At 42.3% G+C, this 24523-nt stretch overlaps 1 protein-coding gene across 2 annotated transcripts in view; it reads right to left on the bottom strand.

Moving 5' to 3' along the window:
• Positions 1-24523, bottom strand: part of PTPN14 (protein tyrosine phosphatase non-receptor type 14) — a 122965-nt gene that overhangs the window by 60829 nt on the left and 37613 nt on the right. For both annotated transcript variants that reach the window (XM_056853072.1, XM_056853071.1), the window contains exon 2: positions 3169-3491. In XM_056853072.1, coding sequence (XP_056709050.1) covers positions 3169-3342 — 174 coding nt within the window. In that variant the 5' untranslated portion in view covers positions 3343-3491. The remainder of the gene's footprint in view (positions 1-3168; positions 3492-24523) is intronic.

Below are 24523 nucleotides of genomic sequence, written 5' to 3'. Positions count from 1 at the left end.
ACTGGTTTTGACTTGGGAGGGATCTTTATTGGACAGGCAGGGGTAGGTTCCCTTCAATTTGGGGTTATTTACTTGAAAAACAGCCTCTCCGTCCCCCTCAGAAAGAGACCCCCATAGGGAATAATGGACCTGAAATTCTTTGGTATTAAAAAAAAAACAGACAGACAAACAAAAAGCACCCCAAATCCAAATTCCAAAACAGTATTGGAAACCCAAATAATCCAAACTACTGGTATAGATGCCCTTTCTGAAATCTAAAAAAATCCAATCCCCCCCAAGTCCGCATCCCTAGCACAGGGGCAACTAAAGGTCTCTTGCCCAGGACCTATAAAATTTAGAGGTGAGAAAGAAAAAAACAACAACAACACCATAGTCTTTGTTCAACAGATCCAGAACACTTAGATATCAACCATATCAAGGACATTTCTATTACCTTCCTAACGAAGGAATGCAAATTGAATGCCTCTTCATTCCATTTGAAAACCAAAAAGAGGGATAATGTCTCTCTCTACTATTAGTAATAACTCCAGATTTGCTTCCATCTTAACGTTCCTTGCACTCCAGAAAGAGAGGAGCAACTGCCAATTCATGAAATCATCTCAACCCTTGGATTAGCATCTCTTTTTCAAAAGCAGCTGTAGCTTGCTTGAGGAACTGCAACTGCCTTTGCCCAATAGTAAGGGGAGATTAGCTGCTGCCTTTCACAATGCTACTGCGAAAGACACAGTCCCTGGGTGTCTTTCTTCTCCAGCACTGCAAGGTAAACTTTAGCACTGCTAAAGCAAATCATGCCATTCTATTGCTCTGTTCCCTGTTTTGGAATTCTAAAATACACCAAGGGAACCTCAAATAGACACATTTTCTCACTTGTAGGGTAGCATGAATGGGCCACTCTGCCAAGTTCTGCGCATGTATACCCAGAAGCAGATCCCATTGAGTTCAATGGTACTACTTCAGGGTCTACGCTTGAATCTGATCTAAATGTGACCCTGACAGGATAGAAGCTCTTACCTGTCGGGCTTTATAACTGCACACAGCTCCTCAGTTAACTTGGGCAGCTACAGCTATGCACATTAGAGATTCTTAGGCAAGTGTTACACAGGCATGCTAATTAAGCACACACGGCTGCTTTGTACAGGTAGCGGAACAAGATGCCTTGCAAGTGCCATATTCCACAGGAAAGGGCTTTTATACCATCAGCACTGTGCTTAAATCAGGCCTAAATTGATCCGTTTTGAGAATCTAGGGGCACATGCCAAAGCCTAGTAGTTTGCTATATTAGCACAACACATCAAACGGGTGCTAATGATGTCTAAGGGCTAGGCTGCCTTTTGGACTCTTCTAATTCAGGTTTTGTGATTCCTCCACTGGGCATAAGGAACACTGCCCATATGACGACATGGAACAAGACAGCCCCTATATACACACCAAAATTCTGCTGGAGCAATGTAGGAACGTTTGAATAGCAATCAACACACACAAGCTGCTATAATCATTTATCTTGCATCAAAGATGAACACAGTAAGCATTTTGAAAACTCCTTTCCATGAAAAACTCATTTTCCTAATGCCTTTGCTACTAGAGAAAATTTGAGTTCAGCTTAGAGGGAGGTTCATTCTCAGCTTGCCCTTTAGGGTCAAGCTGGATGCAACACCATTAAAGCAGTGAACTAGATCTGGAAGTTTCATAATTGCATTCAGCCCAAACATACCCTTCCTCTCCAAAGCCAAGCTCAATTTTATTTTGCCATATTCAGACCTCAGCTTGTCATGATGGGCATGAGCATAGATTGTTATCATGCTCCCACACTGTCCCACACCTCCTTCCCCTTCTCCCCTGTCACCTGCAGTATGATCAAAGACTTCCTGATTTGGGAAGCCGCGAATCAAACTTCAGTTTGGTGTGGTGTTTGAATGTAGGTGCCTGGGCAAACTGCCCATAAACTAGAAAAGCTGGAGCAGTTTTGTATTACTAAAAACAATTTAAATTAATAAGGCAAAGGATGTGTGTGTGTATATATATCAGAGTAAACATAATGAAAATTTTTAAAGGTTGGAAGCCAACCTAAAACATGTGAAGGGAGATAAGACTGTTGGTTTCATTCAGTTAATTGATATGTATGTGCATCAGGTGGAGTTGTGAAGTCAGGTGGAAAGCGGGATCATGCCATGGCCAAGGAATCTGCTGGCTACATTCAAATTCTGCTTGTTGCCAAGTATGCCTTGCTTCTCCTATCTCCCCAAGAGAAGTTCAGGCAAAAACAATCTCGTTATCCATGAATGCAGACACACAGGTTACCCAGAGTAAGTATTCTCATCACTAAACCTGGATTAAACTCTGGTTTGGAATCCCAGTTCGTGGGTAGAAAGTTAACTCCAGATGACCTCCATATCATGAGTAACTGGAATTAGCTTTTAACAGCAAATCTCCATGCGGAAAAGCAGGAAAATAAGTGAGATGTGCACACATTTTTACTTAACTGTGACTTCTGAATGCAACCGCCGAGTTCCCTTTTGGTATTAAGTCTGCGTCTTCACCCGGGGTAGGAGCTACAGTCCCTTGCACCTTTAACTGGGACTGTATCATACTGAACTTGTTGGGGCTTACTTCCAGTTAAGAGTGCTCAAACTCCAGCAAATGTTGGTGGAGTCCCTGGATCACTTTGAAATCTACAAGCACACTCAATCAGCCCTAATCTTCAAGAATTTATTATTGAAAAAGGGGGGAAACAAGCTTTTGCTTACCAAAAAAACAAACAAAAAAAAAAACAAATAGGAGAAACGTACAAAAGATACAGCTGCCTCAAATTACAAGTGGGAGTCTGAACATGTTTGATGCCATGCCCAAATGTGGAAACATCAGCTGCCCACTCAAAATGTAAATAACACAGTTATGCAAAAAAAAGAGAATCAAGTTGCCTTTCAGATCACTTTTGAGTTTGCCCCAGCAGAAAATAACAGTGAATCACAAACCACACTGAAGGTAATGGACGGTCCTCTGCTTTTTATGTAACTAGGATATGTTTGCCAAAGTTCCATTCAGAGATAAAATCAGGCCTATTCCAAGAATAACATGATTCTAATAAACAGATTCCAAATGACAAACCGCTTGAGCTAAAAATATGCCAAATGGCAAGCGACAGATGGTCTTTTCCTGGGTTACCCTCACCTCTCGCAATTCCAGCCTCTGAGCTACGGCCTCCAGACATTCTTGCCCAGTGCTCTCCACGGACAGCGTGCACTCAATCACATTGTTGTCCAACAAGCGAATCCGGGTCATGAAACAGTTTTTGCTCCGGACATTGTAGCGCCTGGTCCTCCGCAATTTCAGCCCAAAAGGCATGGCTGCTGGGCCAAGACACTTGTCCCTCTCCTTCTCACACCTTAGGTCTTTTCAGCAAGGCAGCTGTAAACGTGACACCTCTAGATACTGATCTTCTCCACCAGGTGTGGGAATGGTCGCCCATGCCAAGACAGATCCCAAAGCAAATTCTGGAAAACATAAAATGACAAGCGTGGTTATTTCCATGGGACAAAGCACTTGCCTAAAACACAAGTGACAGCTATTGTATACAAGTTTTTCACACACAGTTTAAAGTACAATCCTCCCATGATTTTTTTTTTTCAATCGCACCCTCAATGTGCTTGGAGCTCTGCAAAGCACAAGATGAGAGGCCCATGCCCTGAGGAGGTATGGGGCTAATGTAGAAGGAGGATAAACCGAGGGGGGGGGGGAGGTATTCCAGCACTTAGTCCACATTCTCTCCTGAAGCTAAGCCTAAAGGGGGTGTTCAACAAGGTTCAAGGTGTAACAGATGTGAATGACATGAGTTTTGGGAGGCAATTCCAGGTACAGGGGCAGAAAGACAGAAAAGGCAGGGTTATCTGAAGGAGCAAGAGACCTCCAAAAGACTGACACTGGTGTAGGTGGAGAAGCCATGGGCAAGGTGATATTGGGATAAGACTGCAGAGAGATTAAGTGGAGGGCTTTCAAGATGAGGATGAGTGGCCCTGTCCTGGACAAGACACACATGTAAGAGATTTAAGGAGGGTTGCCACACAGTCATAACCAAAGAGGCAAATGAGTTTGGTGGCACAGTACTAGACAGAGGGAGTTGAGGTGCAACAGCAGAAGTTGAGAGAAGAGGAGGATGCCAATAGAATTGGCTTGCCACAACCAAGTCAATTAACTCCCATTCAAACACAACTAGATGGCCACAAGCAAGAAATGACTACCTACATGCATAACCCCTCCCCAGCTGCAAGCAATACATCCTCTGCAGTCATAACCATGCAGGCTATACTGGCCCATTGCAACCCTCAGCTCTTTGCTACCACTGATTTGCTTCTTTGGCCCTGATGGAGACAGAAATATGGAAATTCAAAACAGAATTTAACAGCTCCAGTGCACATCCAACAGGCACTCTGTGAGCTATGGTTTCTACACAGAAGGCCAGCCTGGGGCACACACTCTTCCTTCCTCCCTTGCTCTCCAGAGCAAATTCTCCCTGCCCTTTCCTTGCTGGCATGAATCACTGGGAAAAGTTGTGCATGGAGGAGAGGGGTATTCATAGCTACTAGTCAAAATGGATACTAGTCATGATGCATACCTATTCTCTCTAGGATCAGAGGAGCTTGCCTATTATATTAGGTGCTTTGGAACATAGGCAGGAGAATGCTGCTGCAGTTGTATTGTTTGTGGGCTTCCTAGAGGCACCTGGTTGGCCACGGTGTGAACGGACTGATGAACTTGATGGACCTGGGTCTGATCCAGCATGGCCTTTCTTATGTCCTTAACCCCTGCTGATCATGGCTGCCTCAAAGACCAGAATTCAAAAACTTCTTGTGAAGATTAGTATTAACTCTTGTTAGCATCAGTAAGCATCTAACTCCATAAACATAATTAAAAGCATCAAGAATGGAGGAAACATACTCTGAAGCAGGGATAAAAAGACCGTGCAGTCTCATGGATAGCTCCAAGCTAGCACACCATATTTTCCAGACAGCTGCGGTGATTAAAAGAGATTCCAAATTCTAAGCAATATTTATTTTCTTAAGGACATAAGACCTTTAGTTTTGAGACTATGCCGAAAGCTTTTGTGTATCCTGCAATATGCCCAAGAAAACATGGTCTGGAATTAAATCAGAGAGAGAATGAAAGGAAACTAGACAAAAGGTCATCAAGGGCTGGACTAAGTTTTATCTAACCTCATTGTTTAATTAAAATACTTTTTTTTCCCACCAGCACATCTTAATAGTTCACTGGCTACATCTTTTTTTAACTCTTATTTTTCAAAAGATGCAGGAAGAGGAAGAAGGAAAATGGAAACCAGCAAAAGCAGCATACCAGAAGGATACTGGAAAGCTTATGGAGCAGGGGTCCCCAACATGGTGCCCACTGACACCTTTTCTGGTGACCGTCAAGTGTCTTTAAAAAGTGGGTGGGGCCGGGTAGGACTTTTGCCCAGCAATCAAACTGATTGGCTGTTCAGATTTTTAAAAAAATGTTGCTTTGGCAGCAGTTGCCACCCAAACACAAAGATCTGCGCTGCATTACTGAAGTTAAGCTGGGGCAATCATTTTGTGGCTGGCTCTGCCTCCTGCGGCAGACATTTTGTGGCAGCCATTTTGTACGCTATGCACACCATACCGGGTCAGATTTCTAAATGTGCCCAAAGACTCAAAATGGTTGGGAACCCCTGTTATGTATAAATAAGTCATAGAACAGTACTCACTTTGCAGCTCACAGACAGCCACATTCACAATTACTATCAACCAAAACAGCCACATAACTACAGTATGCCCTGTATACCAGCCCACCAAATCCACACGTACAATAATACAGTGTAATATTAAATATAGAAGGAGCCCCTTGGTGCAGAGTGGTAAGCTGCAGTACTGCAGTCAAAGGTTCTGCTCACAACCTGAGTTCAATCTGGACAAAAGTCGGCTCAAGGTTGACTCAGCCTTCCATCCTTCCGAGGTCGGTAAAATGAGTACCCAGCTTGCTGGGGGTAAAGGGAAGATGACTGGGGAAGGCACTGGCAAACCACCCCGTAAACAAAGTCTGCCTAGGAAACGTCGGGATGTGACATCACCCCATGGGTCAGTAATGACCCGGTGCTTGCACAGAGGACTGCCTTTACCTAATATTAAATATATAACTACAACCGTTTTAATTATCAGCATGTCTCTGGGCATGCAGAATTTTCTCTCCCCATCACTGTTGAACACAGAGAGCAAGATGGCCACAGAGAACAGAGAGTAAAACTCCCACCATCCCAATGTGGCCAGTTTGTTCTGTCCCTGGGTAACTGCCATAGAGGCAGTGTTGATGGTTTTGCTTTCCTCTCTTGGCCAGCGGCTAGCTTGCTCTCTGCCCAGCAGCTGCCCAGGAGACAATGAGCCCTCTACTAACTTCTATGGCACAAGGCCCACCGCTCAGGGAGATTCACAGCTTATCCACCTGGAAGTGGCTGTTTCAAGGTGCAAAACCACCTGCCAACTACAAGCTTTTCAGGCAAGGGCCTTGCCCGCTTTCCTGAAACATCAAGCAGGTGCCACATTGGGAAGAAGGGCCACGGGTGGCATGTCAAAGAGCCACATGTGTCTCCTGGGCCAATGAGTATGTACCAATGGCACAGAGTAAGATTTCAAATCTCATGTTACACAGACTTTTACAAAATCCAGAACTAGGTGCTTTTCTCCATCATGCACTCAGAGTTAAATTAACTTATATCTCAGAGACTCCATGAGATGTAACAAACAAGTGTTTAGAACCCCAATCACAAAACAAATACAATTAAAAATTAACATGGCTTCTTTTTTGTTAAATTTATTTATGCTTTCAAATAATTTGTGTGTACGAATGAACACGCAAGATGCCTTTTAAAATTGTATGACACATCGATGTAAAACAAGCTGTGCTTGTAAAGTGATTTTAATATTTTGATCAGCTACCTTACTTGATGTGACATCACCCCATGGGTCAAGAATGACCCGGTGCTTGCACAGGGGACCTTTACCTTTACCTTTTTTTACCTTACTTGAACATGAACACACCGGAAGGTGCCTTATACTGAATCAGACCATTGGTCCATCAACATCAGTTTTGTCTAATCAGACTGGCAGCGGCTCTCCAGGGTCTCAGGTAAAAGTCGTTCACCAACACCTAATCCTTTATTTTCTTTTGACTGGAGATGCCAGCAACTGAACCTGGGACCTTCTGCATTCCAAGCAGATGCTCTACCCCTGAGCCATAGCCACATCCCATAGCTTATGTAAAGACCTCTAAATTCCACCTATATCGTCAGAGTCCACATGCATCATTTAAAATAAAAGTATTTGAAGCCCTTCAGACAGGATTTGATATGGGCACCTTCCCACTCATCCTTTGTTTAGGGCAGACAACCCATGCCTTTCTGCAGCAGTTCCTACCTATTTTACAACCACGTATCATGCAAGGCAGAAAGCTTTCAGTGATATAATCAGTACTTACATCAATTGAAGCCCTATGGAAGATTAAAAATTTGCCCATCGCATTAAGCAACCATACTAACACTGAGATACATACCATTACACAGGCAAATACAGGTCTAAGAGCCAGTGTGGTGTAGTGGTTAAGAGCAGTGGACTCTAATCTGGAGAACCAGGTTTGATTCCCACTCCTCCACATAGGTGGCAGACTCTAATCTGGTGAACTGGGTTGATTTCTCTGCTCCTACACATGAAGCTAGCTAGGTGACTTGGATACCCCCACCTACCTCACAAGGTGTCTTTGTGGAAAGAGCAAGAGAAGAAGATTGTAAACCGGACTGATTCTCCTTAAAAGGTAGAGAAATCAGCATATAAAACCCAACTCTTTTTCTTCTAACCTCCTCTTTTGATTTAAAAAACAACAACTAAACGATAGCTTTTTACTTCCAGTTTACATCCAAATATAGCAGTTATGTTGCATTTCAGTTTTCCTTCTAAGGATAAGAACCTCACAGAATTCAAGATCGCAATGCTTAATTGAAATCAACATCTTTGTTACTTCTTTTAAATCTTCCCAATATGTTGCTGGGATTTGAATATGTTCTCTCCTGTAAAAAAAAGTTACTCTGGACAGATGTGTTACTTTAACAGAAAATATTCTACATTTCATATTCCAAAACTGATGAAAGATATACCAAGACAGGCAGCCTTTCCTTGCAACAGGGTATAGCAAGTTGGATCACTTTTAAGAGAAAACATGATCTCCAATATCCTCAAAAGCACCTGTTTTGAATTTTCCAGATGCAGTGTGATACAAATTGATGACTTAAAATAGCACAGGATAACATCCAACAAAAAAAAATTACAGAAGAACAGCTAGCTGGGGAACAATTTAGAGGCACTAGAGCACGCAAACAGTCGATTCATGAGCTGGCACCTAGCTATAATTTTAAATACCTTCAACATGGTACTTCTTAGCAATTCATTAGGCCAGCATCCCAAAATGTGATCCTTCAACCTGCAGTCTAAACAGACAGACCTTTCTTCCACCTCAGTAGTTTTCCACCTCATTCTGTTTCAACTGCAGACCAGACTTATAGCTTGGTTCACACATGGAAGAGAATAAGACAGGAATGAGGTGGTAGAGTACAGTGCACCATTTAGAATAGAGCTGGAAGGGACCACCAGGGTCATCTAGTCCAACCCCCTGCACAATCCAGGAAATTCCCACTACCTCCCCCACACACACCCAGTGCCCAGAAGATGGCCAAGATGACCTCCCTCTCATGAACTGCCTAAGTTCATAGAATCAGCATTGCTGACAGATGGCCATCTAGCCTCTGCTTGAAAACCTCCAGGGAAGAAGAGCTTACCACCTCCCGAGGAAGCCTGTTCCACCGAGGAACTGCTCTAACTGTTAGAAAATTCTTCCTAATGTCTAGATGGAAACTCTTCTGATTTAATTTTAACCACGTTGGTTCTGGTCCGACCTTCTGGGGCAACAGAAAACAACCCGGCACCATCCTCTATATGACAGCCCTTCAAGTACTTAAAGATGGTTATCATATCCCCTCTCAGTCTTCTCCTTTTCAGGCTAAACATACCCAGCTCCTTCAACCTTTCCTCATAGGACTTGGTCTCCAGACCCCTCACCATCTTTGTTGCCCTTTTCTGGACACATTCCAGCTTATCTACATCTTTCTTAAATTTCACACTGCAAGGAGAAGATCACCCTATGGAATGTTCCCCTTGTTAAAAACTTCCTGAAAATAGAAAGCCAATACAAGCAAAGACAGAGCAAGGACAGAACATTTCTCTGTTTATACTAGTGGTCTATCTGCTTGCATTTTTAACACAAAAAAACATCTTGAAGCTGGAATCCACTGCCTGCACTAAGAAGTGATAAAATCCATTCTATCAGTGCAGGTCCCTGCCACCTCAATCTACTGAATGCCTGGACCAAATGTAAGACAGCAGTCTTAGAGGGTACCGTATATGATACAGACAAGAGTCACAAATGTGTCAGCTTGGGAAACTGGGGAGGACAACACGACCCCTTCTGTGGACTACATACTATTCATGTTCCTATATGTCAACCATCCCACAACTAACTTGTACCCTAATTCTACATTCACTTAAGTCTAACCAGATCTGTGGGGTTTGGCCCCACATAAGTGCATGCAGGAGTGCAGCTCTGACACAATATCCTTTGATTTGCTTTTCACAACCCTTGCTTTCTCTTCTTCAGGTCTACAGAAGGTACAAGAATTGTCTCTGAATACTTTCATACCCATACAGTCAGTCTCCTGGTTGTCTGGCTCTTAGTCGCCTATTTAAAAAAGGTGTTTATGTATTTCCCTCCTACATTTTAAAAACTGAATTTACTAACAGACTCTGGAATTCTTCCAGCATTCCACATATTACAGAACTACAGCACACCTATCAAAAATATGCAGTTCTGGGCTGGGCATGGAGAAGGGGATAATTAGCACAACTTGCTTGATGAGGTACAAGCCTGCACTTTTAGGAGACGGGCATGAAACCTGTGCCAAATACCAGAGGCAGGTCTCATCTGGAAAAATTCTCCAGCTTACCTGCTGCTGTACCTGTGGCTCCAGGAATAAAAACATGTTTTAAAAGGAGCCATGCTTTGAGCTAACTAGCTATAAAGAAGTTGACAGATCCCTAATAAACCAATTAAATGTGCACATTTAAGTAAAATGCTAACAATTTACCCTTCCTCCACCCTCAAAGTCTAGTTCAGATGCAACAGCCACAGTGCACGCATGTTCCCTTTGCATGTGCTCTGATCTCCCCACACACACACACACACTGCCTTGTTTGCACCAATCCCAGCGTACCTCCAAGCCAGGATTTAAAAAATACATAGTTTGAAGTAAGTTTCTAATTCTGATTTTGAGGCAAATCATAGTTTGCCTGCTGCCAATGTCATAGAAATTTACAGTTCACACAATTATGGGAGGGGAATGGTATGTACAAGCGGAAGGGAGGAGATGACTAAGCACAAAACCCATTCACCATGGCCAAACACACCAGGCAAAAGTACCAACTGTAGAGTCCCCAGCCTTAAATTTGTCATCACCTCGCTCCTGTAAATGATTGAACTTTTCGGCCCTGAGTAGCCTAATACACACCCAATCTGGAAATAATATTGGCCTCCCCTACAGGCTTGATATAAAGTTCACTAAAAACGTATAACATTCACACCGGGCTATAAAAAGCAATATTAAAGACAGGGCACCTGGGAAGAATTGTAGGCAATCCAATCCTCCCTTTCATGATTGTCTACATAAAATAAATAAATGAACAGGTTGATTTCTCCTCTCACCTTTTTTCTCTTCAGCAGCCCCCACCATTCCCACCTGTTGAGGCCAGTTTGGGAGGGTTTTCCCTCCTTCTGGTAAATGTACTCGGTCACATTTTTCCACATACCTGGGAATTCCCCCAATTCCCTATCTTGTCTGGGCAACCTAGATTTGATATTTTCGTTATCATAATGGGAGCCAGCTACCATTAAATACAGCGATGATAGAAGTTAGAAACTGCTTGACGATAAATACAGAACAAACATATCGTAACTGATGACAGAATCTGCTAGATGCTAAACAACTGTACTCTTGTAAGCTAAAGTATTAAGCAATATAGAAATTATACGAACACCAGTCTGGCTGCCAGGCAAGTAAGAATCAGTCACAAGAAGCATCGTTCCCCCCCCCCCTCTCTGACAGGAAAAGAAAACTCTGTTCCAACCCCCAATTGCCTTGAGACTGTGTAAGAAGAAGGGGCGCTCTGATATCATTCACCAGCCAGAGTGCTAAGGGCTACAATATAGTGTAATCATTTCTGTCCAACCAAGAACAGGACTTAAGGATAACTATGCTGGCCCAACTGGACAAATCTTCTTGTAGAACTAATCTCTCCTCCCTACCACTGCCCTCTACTCCCCTTCCCTTCTTTTCTTAAACCTGGATAGGGCCTGCCTCTATTGATGTAAGCCCTTTGGAAAACAACTGTCTAAATTGCAGAATATAAATTTTTAAAATATTAAGATAAATAACAATAATAAAATATAGGGGAAGAGGGGCTGTAGACTGGAATGTGATGTTGACGCACTGCACATCTTTCTTACCCCCATTGAGTACAGTCGAACTCCCCCTGAGCTCACCTCTGATTATTTATTTATTTACTTTGATTTGTATTCTGCCCTCACTCCCCCGCTAATCATTTAAAAACCAATCTCTGTTGTTGGCCTTCTGAAGTAACTGGTTGGCCACTGTATGAGATAGAATGCTGAACTAGATGGACCACTGGTCTGATCCAGCAAGCTCTACTTATGGTCTTAATTTCCATACTTTACGTTTTCTTTGTTTGGTTTGCTAATCTATTTCTTGACAAAAAGAGTCAGATTTACAACATTGAATCTTAGGCTTCATTTAAACATGACATCCGGTTAGCGAAAACTTACCCACACATCTTATTTAAACTAGTTTGCATTATCTGTATATGCAGTGTGCTGGCATATTAATACCACATGCAGCAAGCTGAAAACGATGGCATGCTGTAAACAAAATTCCCAGCGCATGCAAATGCCAGATAGCTAATTTCTTGCTACCCAGAGTCACATTAAATTAGCATAAAATGAAGCATAATTGATCCAAAATTATATGCACATGGAGGCCATTGCCCCAGAAACCATTACTCTTCCAACTCCTCCTTAACACACATTTTATATTACAACCACTAGTGGCCGACTGTTGGGGGTATCTTTGCAGCCTCTGTATTATCACCAAGGCTCTGACCTAGATGGCCCAGGCTAGCCTGATCTCATCAGATCTCAGAAGAAAGCAGGGTTAGTCCTGGCTGGTACTTGGATGGGAGACCACCATGGAATACCAGGGTTGCTATGCAGAGGAAGGCAGTGGCAAACCACCTTTGTTAGTCTTTTGCCTTGAAAACCTTATTGGGTTGCTGTAAGTCAGCTGCGACTTGATGGCACTTTACACACACATATCACCAAGAGCTTCTCCAGCATGTCCCATTGGAATGAATGGGTGACTAGTGGACAGCACCTCCACACACATGCACTCAAAAACTTTATTGCCACGAATATGTCAATTGCCACGAATGTGTCTCAACTAATAAAATTATTTCTGTATCTTCCCTCTGAGTAACTACATTTTTCTAATGAGAAGTATAAAAGATGGTCAAATTGCAGCAGTTATGGCATCATTCTGGTGTCATTCCTCTATCAGGCCTTGGAAATAATTTCCCTAAAAACACCAGTGGTAAAAAAGGACACCTCTTTTAGCACCTCCTGGTTGTATGGCTGATTTTAAAAAAATCAACAACAAAGCTTCCCTCCTGGAATACACACAGTATAGCCATTCATTCCAGGAATGCTTTGTTCCTAGGGAACTTCCCCCACCACCACTTTAATGAATACTGTGGAGTTAACCATTAAGTGATCACCTTGGGCTATGAGGCAGTCGAAAATTCAGCAAAACCAAACCAATACTGTGGCCGAGAGCCATTTCATACTTTAGCCCAAATCGGTTCGTGGCTCCGATGCATGCACACAAGCGTTTAATGATGCGCCATTTTCAATTGCTGCATAACATTTTAAGTGGCCCAGAGCTGTCCTTTAGCAGACAAGGCTCACTGCAACAATTCCGGCTCTGGCCTTCAACTGGTCGGTTGGGATGCACCTGTGAAATGTGACAAACTAAGGCAGGTTGCAATAGTAACCTCTCCACAATTCACATTGCTTCTTGTACTGCCTTCTTTTTGGAGAGAGAGAAATAAAGAAGTGTGTAAAAAGGCAACGGTGAAAACCAAAAAGACCAAGAATTGGAAAAGACTGAGGACTTTAGAAAAATAAGATGGAAATTTTATAGTTAAAAATGTTGCCACCTGGAGATAAAGGTAGTTCCTGAATCTACAAATGTGAACAGACTACACCATAGCCGATCAAACATCAGTTAGAATGTCATTATTGGTGATGCCTTGGTTGGTAATTTCTAGACATTTTAGATGAAATCCAAGACACTTTTTTCACTGCAGAATCCCCCCCAGCTATTTCCAAATATATCTGACATACTTAGTTATAGAAAAGTGAATATGAATTTACTGAGGCAAAAAATATGTGAGAATTTGATTATTGGTTAGTTTGAGTACAAGGTCTATACAGTTTGCAAGACAGAGCCCATGCTGAAAATTTAGACTAAGTTTCTATTTTACAACTCAGGTGTTGCCTAAAAGCTTCTCTCTCTCATCTTAAACTGGGCACAATTCAGCAGGGAAAGAGGTATTTTCTTCAATGTAATTGCTAAATCTTCTCTTCATGCATCTTCAAGGGACAGAAGTCCTCTCTCTCTCTTAGAATAGGGCCTCCCCCTCTGCGACCAGTCCATAAAGGCACATGGAAATAAATCATTAAAATCTTTTTCCAAGGACTTCTCTTGAAGGTCTGCATGAGACCATGCCCCTAGCTTTAATTCACAGTTTAAAAAGCCTCAATATAAATCACACAGTTATGACATGAATGTGTGCTTGTTCCAAAAGCAAGCCAGAAATACCACCTCTCCTGACAAACAAAGCCACAACAGTTCAGCTAATGGCCTAGTCTCTTCTTTCATCCCCTCCCCCCTCAATATTAAAGCATTGTTTTTCGATGCATGATGTGTGGGCTTAACTAGCCTGATACAACTCATACACTTTAGAAGCAAGATTTATTGCTGAAAATGAGAAGGCCAGGGGTGGAAACTGCTCTTTGAAATGACGGCAAGCTTTGGCTGGTTCCAGTGCATCGGAATGCTTTAGAAGCAAGGCCTTTTATGTTAACCACACTTCATCCTTCTCTTTCAACAGTACATGGCTATACCATCTATCTTTGAAAATAATAAGATGGACTCTTGCAGATATAAATCGCATATATAAACTATGGATATCAAATGGGAATCACTAACTGCTCCAAGAGTAGAGCATAAAACTATACTGAAGAATAGAAGCGATGGCCAAATGTCCTTTTAGGCACACTTTTCAAAGGAGAACAGTCACAGTTGAGATTTACTGTATCTGACCCAAATGACTGTAAATCCCAACTATTTAGATTCTAAAAGCCTGCAATGAAAAATATATTTTCAGTCACATACCTGCCACAATTAAAAAAAAAAAAAATGCTTGAAAACCAGCTTTCCACCCATATATCATTGTTTAACAGCGCATTCCTGAGCCTGAAGGGCGAAAGCCCTTAGGAGGCCAGCAGGGCACTGTGCCAAAGTTCGGGGGGCCCGCGCTGGCGTCAGAGCAACTGACACCAGCGTTAGTAGCCCGAACACTGGTGGGAAGGCCTGGAAACCAGTCGCCAGGCGCTGCTGCAGCGCTGCCCAGGGATACCAATGGGGCCTTCCTCCTGGGTCCCACTAGCGTAAAAGCCCGCGCTGGCATCCTGGTAGGCGTTCCTTTCGGGCCGGGAACACCCCTTTTTATTTCCGCAAGATACGCCACCTTTTCAAGCGTATCTCCCGTGCGGGTTGCACAGATTTTTATGCCGCGAGGAGGTTTCGGGGGGGGGGGCTTTTTGGGAGGCAGCGCAGCCGCGCTGCCTCCTATGACTGGTGCAGACATTCCTTTAAGGAATGTTCTGTTAGAGACATAGCAAGATGTTTTGCAGTGCCCTGAGAGGGGGGATCCCTATATATCACGAAACCAGGGCACACGCCCAACACTACTGTCAAAGGAACAGGAGCCGAGCTGTTTATTTTCTGCACCCCTTCCATCAAATAGCAGATCCACTCCACCAAGGGCCTTCTGAAGAGGCAACATTTCTCCCATTGACTTGGTAGCTGCTGCCAATGTGCTTCTAGCTTGATGAGCACAAAAAGCACCAGGTTCATGCTTTGTCTTAGTGGGAGTAGGCCAATAGAAAACACAAGTTACACAATGTATATGTTTTTGGCAGTATCTCTTCTATCCTATAGCTCCTGCTCAGGCAGTGCCTAAAAAGTTCCTTTCAGTCCCTAGGACAGGCACAAGTAAGCAGTGTGCCAAACAGCAGTAAACGAAGAGCCATATTTAGCATTGAAATATCAATGTGCTACTTATTGATGTACAGTATTGTACAAGGAAAATGTTAATATCAAAGAAAATGTTTGGAAAATGCATGGAACTAGAAGCAGGTACTAGAAGCAGAATCCACACTGTTGATTTTTATGGGTATTCATAGGTCCAGTTCAAGCATCAGCCATCATGGGATGAGCTTATCTTTCAGGTTAGTATGACAAAATGTTAATATTCACAGTGGCCAGGCTACCAAGTGAAAAGAGCAGTTATCACTCACTAGTTTATAAACAAACTTTAATTTATACTTGGTTGCCATTTGATATCAACAAATGGGAATACCTCCTTTACCATTTCCCAGTTCAGTTCATCTTACAATTTACAGTAGTGCAACAGTTGCAGCTGATGTAGTCTAACCAATTCAGGAAGTATAATATGAAGGGTCTTGAATTAATGTACGGTAAGCAGTTTCACCATGAAGCTTGCAGTGACTACCATTCACATAGCGAAAACAAAATATTTCTATGATCAGTCAGGAGATTCCATCTTTAAATATTGTTATGGCACCTTTTTATCTTTGGTATGATGTACAACAATTACTGTCAAACCCAGTCTTATTTTTTTATTTAATAAAACATTTCTATCCTGCATTTCCTTTTGGTTCAAGGCGGCTTAAGTAAAACACCCCCAGCTAAAACCAAAGATAAAATTATAAACCTCAAATCCCTCCCCACCCCCTGCACTTTAAAAGATGCCTGCTGTTCAAACCCCCTCAAAAGGCCTGGAAAACAGGCAGGTCTTGCAGAGCCTCCTGAAGATCTATCTCCAAGGAGGGCCCCCCTTGGCTCTTCAGTGAGCCCATTCCACACAGTTGGAGCCATGATGGAAAAGGCCTGAGCTCTGGTGGATGCCAGGTGGGCCACTCTAAGCATTGGGATAGCCAAAAGATGATTGGCTGATAACTAGGGTTGCCAACCTTCAGGTGGTGGCAGAAGATCTCCTGCTATTACAACTGATCTCCAGCCAATAGAGATCAGTTCACCTGGAGAAAATGACCACTTTGGCAATTGGATGCTATGGCATTGAAGTCCCTCCCCTCCCCAAACCCCACCCTCCTCAGGCTCCACCCCAAAAACCTCCTGCCGGAGGCGAAGAGGGACCTGGCAACCCTACTGATAACCATCGTTGACACACAGGGATTTCCCAAGTGTCAAAATGATGCCATCTTGTCCTTAAGAAAATGGTAAAGGCTCATCATGTAGATGTCTGGAGAACTATTTAGTTGTTGTTTTTTAAGTTAAAAATGAAGAATAATAAAAAATTGTATGAAAAAACAGTATGCAACACTTCTCTTTCTTCATTTAACCTTGCCAAATACATTATGCTGCATAAGGCTGCTCTTTTTTTAAAAAAGTAAAAAGCCTAATAAAATTCAAGTTACTTTCATTTTAAGTCTTGTAAAAATTACTGTTTTTACACAAACATCCTTGGTGCTTTATATGATGCAGGCTACATCTGGCATACATTTCCTCTCATAGATATTCAGATGTTATTTATCGAGCATGTTCACTGACCAGTTGCTGTCCGCTTGTTGAACTCTGATCTCTTATTGTAGCCAATCAACAGCAAGCACCAATGCTTAAATTGTCTACCTACAAGTTAGGCCGGGGGGGGGGGGGTAGCTCATTCTCTTTTCCACTCAGACAGAAATACCTAACAAGCAGTTGCTTCTTACCATCACTTCTTCTCTCTTAATCTGCAACAGGAGGAAGAATTGTTAATATTTCTAAATTTAGATAACTATGGATACATATAATACTTTCCTCTGGTTTAACTTGGCAATGTAAATTGCATATGAAGAAGAAAAATGAATTTCATTACAGGAAGAAAGAGCTTAGGCTGGTGATTTATAAAAGAATAAAAGAGTGCATATATTGTACCACTTCATTTTTAGCAGCAAGTATTCATAAGTGAAGAGATCTAGACCAATTGTTTTTGCCTTTCTGTCCTTGTGTTTGCTGAAAGCCACAGTACTTAAATGAGGAATCCATATTTCAGGGTTTGTAAGTTTTTCTCTCCAACATATATTCAAACAAGGTTTTGCATCCTTCTGGAAAGAATGATATAAAGGGGAAAAACATTCATATTTCAGTCTCAGAAGAGACCAACCTCTGGCAAGTTCAGGGACACCTCTTATTCAAATGGGGTTATGGGAGTACAATAGAAAGATGCATGGGATCCCACCCCCAGAAAAGAGAGTTGTAAGTATGTAACGTTCAAATAAAAGATTTAGGTTTTAATGGAAAATGAATGAGTGGGAAGTATAAATTGTGCCAAACTTGGAAACTATAGTCTGCACAGGCAAAAGTGTATTCATCTGGAAATCCTGCCCAAAGCATAGACTGATAACATGTAAAGGGTTAACATATTCCATGGCCCAGCATTTATTCCCACTTGTGGTTTTACTTCTTCTGTTCAGGAGTTCTGCCTTCAATTATAAGGTAAACGTCACATCCTGAGTTTCAGTCATCAGATGTTAAAATGTGTCCCTTTAGGAACTTTTATGGAAATCAGGGTATTCTGGCCTAGGAGAGTACCAAAATGCAGCACTCTTGCAAGTGTGGGAGTTTGAAGACAAAACTTACCTGATTACTTTAAAAAAAATCTTAAGGAGGAACATCTGTATCTTGTGCTACATTAAATGTCAAGCTCTCTGTATAGAAGGGAAGATCTTTCAGAGCTTCAGAGTACAAGTCCCCTGTTTTGAGCTGACACATACAAATGTTTTCAGACTTTTGTAGTAATCAGCCTGCACTGGATTACACATAGGGTTGCCAATTCTGGTTTAGGAAATTCCTAGAGATTTGGGGGCAGAGCCTGGGGAGGGCAGAGTTTGGGGACGGGAGGTAGGCTCAGCAGGTATGTGATTCCTTAGAGTCCACACTCTGAAGCTGCCATTTCCTCCAGGAAAACTGATATCTGCAGTCTGGAAATCAGTTAAAATCCCAGGAGAACAGGCCCCACTAAATAATGGCAACCCTAACTACATGTACCCTACACTTCAGCTAAATGACACACAAGAATCACAATAATTTTGCTTTCTGAGTAAGGCACAAGCAACCATATTTTAAAAAAAGAGGGGAAACAGTCTGTTCTTAAGCCTAGTGCATGCTACCCACAAATTATTTTTGTACCTTTTAAGTAACTTAAGTATAGTGCTAATGTTAGGTAAATCGCATCTTTTGGAAGATACATGAGAAATCTAAGGAAGTTACTTTAAAAAATCCATTCAATATTTTATAATTTGCTTCCCCATCGCTGGAAGAAAATTGAAAATTTTTACTACATACTAAGGAAAACAGAGGATGGGAGGAAAGAGGGCGCTGGGTCCACGAGCATTAAACATGGGGATTGAAAGGAGGCAAGAGTAGGGTTGCCAACCTCCAGGTACTAGCTGGAGATCTCCTGCTACTACAACTGATCTCCAGCCGACAGAGATCAGTTCACTTGGAGAAAATGGCCACTTTGGCAATTGGACTCTATGGCATTGAAGACCCTCCCCCTCCCCAAACCCCACCCTCCTCAGGCTCTGCCCCAAAAAAAACCTCCCACTGGTGGCGAAGAGGGACCTGGCAACCATAGGCAAGAGGCTATGGGATGATATAGAACCAAATGGAAACACACCTAGGCAGTGAGCCAGAACTGATGCCGCTCAGTCTCGGAAGTAGGAGTAAATTGCTTGCGAGCTGTGGAATGAGCGTGGGTGGCTTTCCACAAAGCAGCTTTGGAACTGTGAGCCAGGGTCAAGCTTACTGAAAAGCCTGTACTGTCTGAGGCATCTTGGAATAACATGGCTCATACAGTGGGATTCTCGTTCTCACCACGACCCCGTTTCTGATCACCGTGCAGCATGTTTGCATTAAAAATATATAGTCCTGTCCCATGTGTTTATGTGTACAAGCACTATTCTGGTTTTTGTTGCTTATCCACTCAAATTATTTTAAACAGTTAATAATATTTAATTACAAAGGGATCTAGAAATATGTCTGGGCATGATCACACCCTACACTGCAGATTATAGTTTACTGGCACAGAAGGTGGTGGCTTTTTTAGATTCCCAAGAAACTGAAGAGCAATTTTCTAACCAGCGTGGTTAGATGCAGGAAAAATGAAAACCACATGAACAGTTTCTGCTAAAGAGTCAGAATCATAGCTTAGGGAAATGTTCAAATACTCCACCCAAATATCTTTTCTTGGACCCAGCCACCTCAAGACATGTACTAAAAATGGCCTCATGATGCATAAGATGCTGTAAGTGGGCTGAACAGTATCCCAGGCTCCAGAGATGGGAAAACTGGTTAGGTGAAAGCTAGACAGCTGAATGCATTCCTAGGTGGTTAACATTCAACAGCCCTGTGGAATGTTACAAGACTAACACATCTTTTATTTATGATGTGCCAAGCTTTCATGGGTCAGAGTCCACTTCATCAGATGCATGAAGTGGTATGGGTAGAGAGAAGAAGTCTGTAAACAGTGGGTTGAAAGACTAATGGAACACCAGGACAGAAATAAGCCTATCACATGTTTATGCACCTCCCAGATGTATACAAGGTGAAAATCAACCAATCCTACTTCTACAGACCATTGGTTAATCAAGACGTTTTTAGGCTACTTCCTAACATAAAACTTAAGATGTGAGGCTAAGAAATTAGCACGGGCATTTTCCCCTTAGTGGCCAGTAAAGACATCTTCACTCTTCATTGCGACTTCTGCTTCCTTTCTAAGAGCAATGCATGGTAATGTCATTAGTTCCTAACCCACCCACACCCAAAGTTTTTTTAAAAAAAATCAAAAATAGGTATAAATGTAATTTTTTCTATTTTTTTCTGATTTTAAAACTGTGATATTTAGAATTTTTAGCACCAAATTCTAAGACCCAACTTCTTACCATTCACACCAAGTCCAGATATTACTTTGGGACTTGTTTAATCTCTTAATTCCAAGAACAAAAAGCCTGAAAGAAGTCATGGTAAGTAGGAAGTTGTCAAATTGTGAGCAACAGAAGGCAATGAACCAGAAAACCCATCATCCTGTGATTCAGGCAAAACTAGAATTCATTTCTTCTCCCCGGAAAAGAAATAGTGACAGGTTCACAAATGCATAACCACATACTTTTCAGCTTATGCAAACATCTATTTGCGTTGGACTCCAAAACCGAACCCAGTAAAATCCCAGAAGGTGAGAACACTACAGGACTTTCACTCTGCAAATGGAAAGTCAGTGGCAATAAAATTCTTTTTTATATGAATTTCCTTCATGATAGCAGGTTCAGACAATCCAACCAACTTGGCAACGTTAATAATTTATAATTATTGCACAAAAGTTACGTTGAAATTTTGACTGTTTATTTGAGCAACAGTTATTTAGTATACAGAACTCATCAGTATAACGCATCAGTAGAACACAAACAAAGAGCCTTGTGGCACAGGGTGGTAAGCTGCAGTACTGCAGTCAAATGTTCTGCTCACGACCGGAGCTCGATCCCAACGGAAGTCGGTTTCAGGTAGCCGGCTCAAGGTTGACTCAGCCTTCCATCCTTCCGAGGTCAGTCAAATGAGGACCCAGCTTGCTGGGGGTAAAGGGAAGATGACTGGGGAAGGCAATAGCAAACCACCCTGTAAACAAAGTCTGCCTAGAAAACATCGGGATGTGACATCACCCCATGGGTCAGGAATGACCCAGTGCTTGCACAGGGGACCTTTACCTTTAGAACACAAACAGGCCATATCCGAACCACTGATACTTATTCACAGAAGCAGCTTCCCCCCTCATTTCCCTCTGATAAGCAGGGCCTTCTTAGGTAAAAGCCTTGGCAGTCTGGGTACACTCAACAGGCTACCAAAAAAATGAACACATTTTGGACTGAGGAAGTGTTTTCCTTGTAAGAATTACTTTTGTATGGACTTTAAAACTGACAAGATGATGACTCAGGGCCCATTCATGATGTACTTCAGCGGTATGGGAAGCAATGAAGTGCAGCCCGCAGAAATATTATGCCTGGCTTACAACTGAAGAGAATGAGATGATCGAATTCCAGGAACAGACCACATCATTGCACACGGAGGCTTCCAGTTTTGCATGTTCACTGTCATAAAACATTTCCTGCAAAAAGAAAACTAGCACAGCAAAGAGGAAGGTTCCAGCCACTATGCTTGGGGGATGTTCACCATTTACAGGGTTTTTTTTAATGTATGGGAACATTCCAAAACAATCCCATTCCATTTGAAAAATGCACGCAATAAAACAATTACTGTAATAAAATAAGATGATTTTGTCAGGTATTAATTATCCATCATAAATACCTTGTTAATCCCCTAAAAAACTGCTATAGCTAGGGTTGCCTGCCAGCAGGTGGCAACTGGTGGGAAAGTGGGAGGGCTGCCTGTGACACAATAACATTATGTCACTTCCTGGGAAAACCCAGAAGTGACATCATGACTTTCTAGGAATCACCAGAAACTGTGGTAAAATCATACAGCTTCCAGCAATTCCTAGAGAGGCATGGCATCACTTTGGGGTTGTCCCAAGAAGTGAAGTAATGCCTTTACACCAATGAAGCGGATAACAGAAGCTGAGAGAGGGGAAGATATCCTGTCCCCCAGCAGGTAACTGACAACCCTAGTTAGGGTTGCGAAGCAGTGCCTGGGAACAGGCTGGAGCGCCTGTAAACTGGTAGTAGGGTTGTGGGGGGGGGGGCAGCACCCCGAGACAAAACATTAAAAAGAAAAATAAGAACATAACAACAAAAGAAAGGCCCTGCTGGATCAGACCAAGGCCCATCAAGTCCAGCAGTCTGTTCACACAGTGGCCAACCAGGTGCCTCCAGGAAGCCACAAACAAGACGAGTGCAGCAGCACCATCCTGCCTGTGTTCCACCGCACCCAAAATAATAGGCATGCTCCTCTGATAATAGAGAGAATAGATACTAGAGAGAATAAGGCCTTGTCTACTTGTAGGAAGTTTTGACTATAAAGTTCCTGGAGATTCCTAGAGCTACCTTTTTTTCTTTTTAACTTTTCTCCCCAGGACGATCCCACCCTTACCTTCAGCCCCAGTTTCCACCTGCTGACCATCTGAGCATTGGTGGGCAAGGGCCACAATTACCTGGAGGTCTCCTGCCATAAGCGGGCAAATGGGAACCCTAACCCTAGCTATAGCCCATTGCTGACTACAGAGACAGCAATATCAGACATTTGCTGAAGCATAAAGTTGTAATTAAAGTATCCATCTAAGAACTGGGAAATCCAGGTTCAAGTTCCTGCTCTGTCACAAAGCTCAACTGGCATGACTATGGGCTGATCTCGCTCACAGCCTAAACTACATCATGGGGAAGGGAGGAAAGTACCACATACAATACTTTGAACTACTTGGAGAAAGAGCAGGATAAATTTTTAACAATAAGAACTGGTCAAGGGCCCACCAACTCAGCAAAATTGCAATTCTAGCTTTGCATAGAGTACCCAAGGCCCTGCAAAATAATTTGTTTACATGCGGGGCCTCCTCCAGTTTACACAAGGTCTTTTATGCAGGAGTCCTACAATGCTGGGCAGAGCTTCGATAAAGCTTGCTTGCTTGCTTTCCCTTTTAATACAACAGATAATTAAAGTTAGGGTTTCCATTTGGTGACAACCTGCATCAAAACTGCCATGCATTCTGTTCAGGGACCTGAGAGCATAATTCTTTTTCGTTGTCATGGCAGAGAACCCAGTAATATTTTGATGACTTGCTTCTGCCTTCAGGCAATTAAAAGAAATGTCACTGTAAAACAAAGGCAGCTGACAAGTCCCGAGGAATCCAATCAGATAATCAGAACGGCTTTTATGGTACAACTATTCTTTTCGTGTAAGATCAACACTCAAGAGAGAATTCACAGAGTTTCATGATCTTGTTTCATCTGATCTTGTTTCTGTTCCTTGGATGTTGACACACCTAAAGACCTAGTAAGAGAATTTGGTTTTTTGGAAACTTTTTAACAAATGAAGCCAGAATACTCTAATAAGAAGAATACTTTTCAGTTTTGCATCAAGATAATCCAAGCTCTGCAACCTCAAATGACTGTGCTTTCACTCTTCTTGCACCTTATGCCTTGAATACCTCTCCCGAACATTCATCTGCCTGCACCTCTCCCTTCCCCCAGATCCCTCTTCAAAATTCATCATTTCTGTTCTGTTTTGTCTAACCCTCAATCATTTTCCTGTCTGTTATCAAGCCTATATTAACTGTGCTTTATCACATTCACTCTTTGGTAGAGTCTTCTTCCTTGCCCTTCTCATCCTATGTTGACTTCTCCACTGCTGATACTTTAAAGACCGTAAGCTCCTTGGGAGCAAGAAACGTTCTTGTTTTTCTCATGAAACTCTGTGAAATGCTTTACACGTTGGATCCAAAAGATGTTGCACCTATCATGGTCTTGTGGTAAACTCAAAATAACTTCCTGTTGGATTGTCCCTGTTACATGCATAACTGTGACAGAACCCCAAGGAATTTTCCAAATCTTGCCAGACCACAACCTGCCAAGTTCTGAACACGCAAATAAGGTACAAATTACATTCTTAACTAAGTTTACCTTTATTTTCTATGAACCTGAGAGTGCTGAATGTCTTTTGTCATCTATCCCTGAGTTACAGCTAGTATTGCGTCCCTGGCATCACTGTCGAAAGTAATATGAAGCACAAAAATCAAACACCCTTAAATTAAGCACAATATTTGAATGTCAAATGATGGCATAGCATATTCTGTACCCAAGCCCAAATAAAACACATTCCCCATTGTCTGATGGTCTTTCTAGGTAAGTGCAGCTACACAACATCAAGTCATCTCTCCCTGATACTGCAAAACTGAAAATTTCAATTTCCACTATAGAGATTCAAACTCTGAACAGTAGCAAAACACCTGTCTCATATGTTTAT

This window comes from Euleptes europaea, chromosome 7, assembly GCF_029931775.1.
Source record: "Euleptes europaea isolate rEulEur1 chromosome 7, rEulEur1.hap1, whole genome shotgun sequence".
Taxonomy (NCBI): Eukaryota; Metazoa; Chordata; class Lepidosauria; order Squamata; family Sphaerodactylidae; genus Euleptes; species Euleptes europaea.
This window is presented reverse-complemented; position numbering and strand designations above follow the sequence as displayed.